Raw genomic sequence first — 3,625 nt, forward strand, 5'->3', positions numbered from 1 at the left:
AAGAAGAAGACGCGTCACGTGCCGGCTGTCGAGGACGCGCTCAGGACAGTTCAGACAGTTCGGACATTGCGGTGAATCAGAGGTAAAAAAACGATGTAAATACTGTTCAGTTTCTTGCACAGACCAATCGTTTCGTGTCTTTACACATCAATGTATCGTCACGAGCCGCAGGGTTTAATTTGGTTTTGTTTGTGTATGTTTTTTTTTACTCTCAAAGCCGTGATTCCCATTCACTTCCATTATAAGACTGACAGACTGCAACGGTTTGTGTTAAAAATCTTTCTTTTGTGTTCTACTGAAGAAAGAAAGTCACCTACATCTTCCATGCCCTGGGGGTAAGCAGATAAACATCAAATTTTCATTTTTGGGTGAACTATCCCTTTAAATCATCATTGAAAACGTATCCCTTTTCTCAGGCCTATTTATAATTGTTGGATATGTTGGTTTTAGTGAGATAAATTCTTATTCCTGATTTTTATTCGGTTTTATGGGTTAAATTGTTGATTTAATTTTTAAACTTTGTATTTTTATTTTTTTATCATTGTATTGTGTTACTGTGAAGCACCGTGGTCAGCATTAATGTTGTTTAAAGGTGCTATATAAATAAAAATTACCTTGACCTATAATTCTTAGAATTTTTACAGAAAGACTGTAAAGATGCTAAAAACCTGTTAATTGTTAACTTAAGTTACCTTACACCATATATGGTAAAAAACTGTATATGTGTAAATATATACAGCAAAAGGACATTCCCATAAGTCTCTGCATGACACATCATATGATTATATTTTGCATATGATTTTTTTCTTCTCATTTTTGTCATCAGTAATGTACATTAGGGTAATTTATGTTTATAGTAAGTTTGTAAATAAACATATCACTTCTAACAGAATTGATAGTAATAAACTTTATGAAATCTAAAACAAATATATACAGAAAAAATATTTTAGTTTCTTGTTTTTTTAAATTGAATACATCTCATATTTCAACAAAAATAAAACTGATATTAATAATATACACTGCCATTCAAAAGTGTGGGGTGATTTTTTTTTTTTAATTCATACTTTATTTTCATCAAAGACAGATTTACACTTCAAAAGTGACAAAGACATTTATTACAAAAGACTTCAGATGTTCTTTCGAATAAATGCTGTCATTTTGAACTTTCTAAGAACCTAAGAATTGCATCTAAGAATCCTGAACAAAATGCATCACGTTTTCACAGACATTAATCAGCACAACTGCTTTCAACAAATAATACATTTTTTTTTTTTGCAAATAAACATATTAGAATTATTTCTGTGGGATCATGTGACACTGAAGACTGGAGTAATGATGCTGAAAAATTTGCAAAATAACATGTTTAAAAATATATTAAAATAGAAAACAGTGATCGTAATAATACTTACTGCTGTTACTGAATTTTAATCAAATAAATGTAATCTTGGTGAGCATAAAGCCCTAAACACACTGCATGATTTTCAGCTGTCCCAGACGAAATATTGGCATCGTGAAACAATCGTGGCGATTTCTGTAATCGTGGCTCTAATCGGTGCTCCTGTGTCGTTCAGTGAGAGCGGTTCAAAGACGGTCGTTGTCACGGTCTTGCGACCAAAGTTAGCCTATGATACAGAATGATCATTGCAAAGTGTGTTTGCTGGTACGTTCCACGTTCACTGACCATCCAATAAAAATCCACATGAAATTAACGCGACATTGTGCTAAAACATAAAACTGCTTACCGCAAGCTCTTATCCCTTCCTCTTTCACCACTTTTTTTTCAGCACACATAAAAAATACAACTGCTAAAGTGTGATTTATCATGCTCTTTTTGATGACGTTTATTTTTCTATAGTAACGTGCGAGTCAATATGTGTCATCATCGTATAGTCTACACACGTCGTAGCCAAGTTTATTAGATCCATGTCGCACAGTGTGACATGCAGTGATCTTATAGGATTGCTAAAATCGTGCAGTGTGTTTTGGGCTTAAGAAACAATAGTATTTTTTGCTTCATTTTGCTTTATTTTGCTTGATCAATATGCAGAGATTGACTGATGTAGTAAGTGATGTAAGAAGTCTTTATTTCAGAAACCTTCTCTTTGACAATATCTAGTGACTGGTAATGGTCACCGGAGACATGTTTGAGATGCTGTTTGTACCAGGTGTTAACGGTAATGCATCTCTGCCTATCACTTCAACACCAGATGTTCAAAGCAGGTGTAAACAAGACCTGATGCTATGTTTAACCAATGCAATCCACTTCAAAGTGTTAAAAACGTTTCAAGTGCTTCTCTGTCACTCGTCTCAAACCGTGAGAGTCACGCTAAACAGCCTCTCACTTTCAACAGTTACAATGACATACGGCCTGAAAACTCAAATTTCCCCCACAGTGGTATGGTGTGAATAATTGGGTGCTTAATAAGAGACTATGAACTTAATTAGCAATTTGACTGAAGTGCCTAATCTGTATTGTCAGAAGAGAAACTGGGCTGGTTGTCCGTGGTAGTAGTCTGATTCTGACTGTTCATCTAATAGCTGCTCATTTATTTTAAAGATAGGGACTACATGAAAATTAAATGATCAAATTAATTCTAGATCTGCTCATTTGCTGTTAAGCCTTTCTAGTTAACATGCACGAAAGAGAAACTGTGATCTAATCTCTCACACATTTTACATGCATTGTAAACATGTAATTATGTGCATAATGGCGTAATTGGCGGCTAAAATATAGCAATTTCTTTCCATTTGAAGCAAGTGATGTCAGCCCTGCGCAGTCCTAAATTGCTAGGCGTTAGATCGGTGTCACAGGGTGTCAGATTAAAGGATTATGTGTTTTTTTCCGGCTAGATGGAGAAGGTCCTGTGCACCACGGAGTGTGTTCCTCCTGGCTCAATAGCTTGGAAGAAGGCGATGCGGTGCCATGCTTTGTCAGAGGGTAAATCATTTATATACTTCTCAAATATGTCCACTGATGGATGTTTTCTTGTGGATTTGATGAAATCAAAGGATGTATTATCTGTTTCAGGGCTCCAACGTTCCGTATGCCAAAAGACAACCAGGTTCCGTGTATTCTGGTTGGTCCAGGCACTGGAATTGCTCCATTCAGAAGCTTCTGGCAACAGAGACTGTATGATATTGAAAACAAGGGTAGGCTTTTGGTTGCTTCTGATTTTAAATTGTGCATTTAAATGTACAGTTCTGAGAAAGGAAAGTGTAATTTGTTTAAACAATTTACTAATTTATCAATGCATTTATAAGTGTTTTTGTAGAGTAATAAAAAATTTATGTATCCATCCATCTAAAGTTTTCATTTTATGTAATTTATTTGCTTGAAACTTACTTGAAACTCAAATTTAAATGATTCATTTAAATGTCCAGTTCTGAGAAAGGTCTAGCATTCTTTGATTTATTAGATTTTTCAAATTCAGTGACATTTCATCACTTTTTAAGATATCCATCTAAGCTTTTATTTTGTTGATTCTTGTAATTGCTTGAATTTACAAATTCATATTTAAATGATTCATTTAAATGCCCAGGTCTGAGAAAGGTTAATAATTGTTTGATTCGTTTATCTTATCCAGTAACATTACAGCAATGTTTGCTAGAAATTTTTTTTTTTAAA

The 3,625-nt window shown here is 34.2% G+C and overlaps 1 protein-coding gene across 1 annotated transcript in view; it reads left to right on the forward strand.

The window, feature by feature from the left end:
- LOC107726721 (nitric oxide synthase, brain-like) overlaps positions 1–3,625 on the forward strand; it is a 62,866-nt gene that overhangs the window by 55,314 nt on the left and 3,927 nt on the right. The window contains exons 23-24 of the mRNA XM_016536413.1: positions 2,851–2,938; positions 3,029–3,150. Coding sequence (XP_016391899.1) covers positions 2,851–2,938; positions 3,029–3,150 — 210 coding nt within the window. The remainder of the gene's footprint in view (positions 1–2,850; positions 2,939–3,028; positions 3,151–3,625) is intronic.

Source organism: Sinocyclocheilus rhinocerous, unplaced genomic scaffold (assembly GCF_001515625.1).
Source record: "Sinocyclocheilus rhinocerous isolate Xijiao unplaced genomic scaffold, SAMN03320098_v1.1 scaffold1658, whole genome shotgun sequence".
NCBI lineage: Eukaryota > Metazoa > Chordata > Actinopteri > Cypriniformes > Cyprinidae > Sinocyclocheilus > Sinocyclocheilus rhinocerous.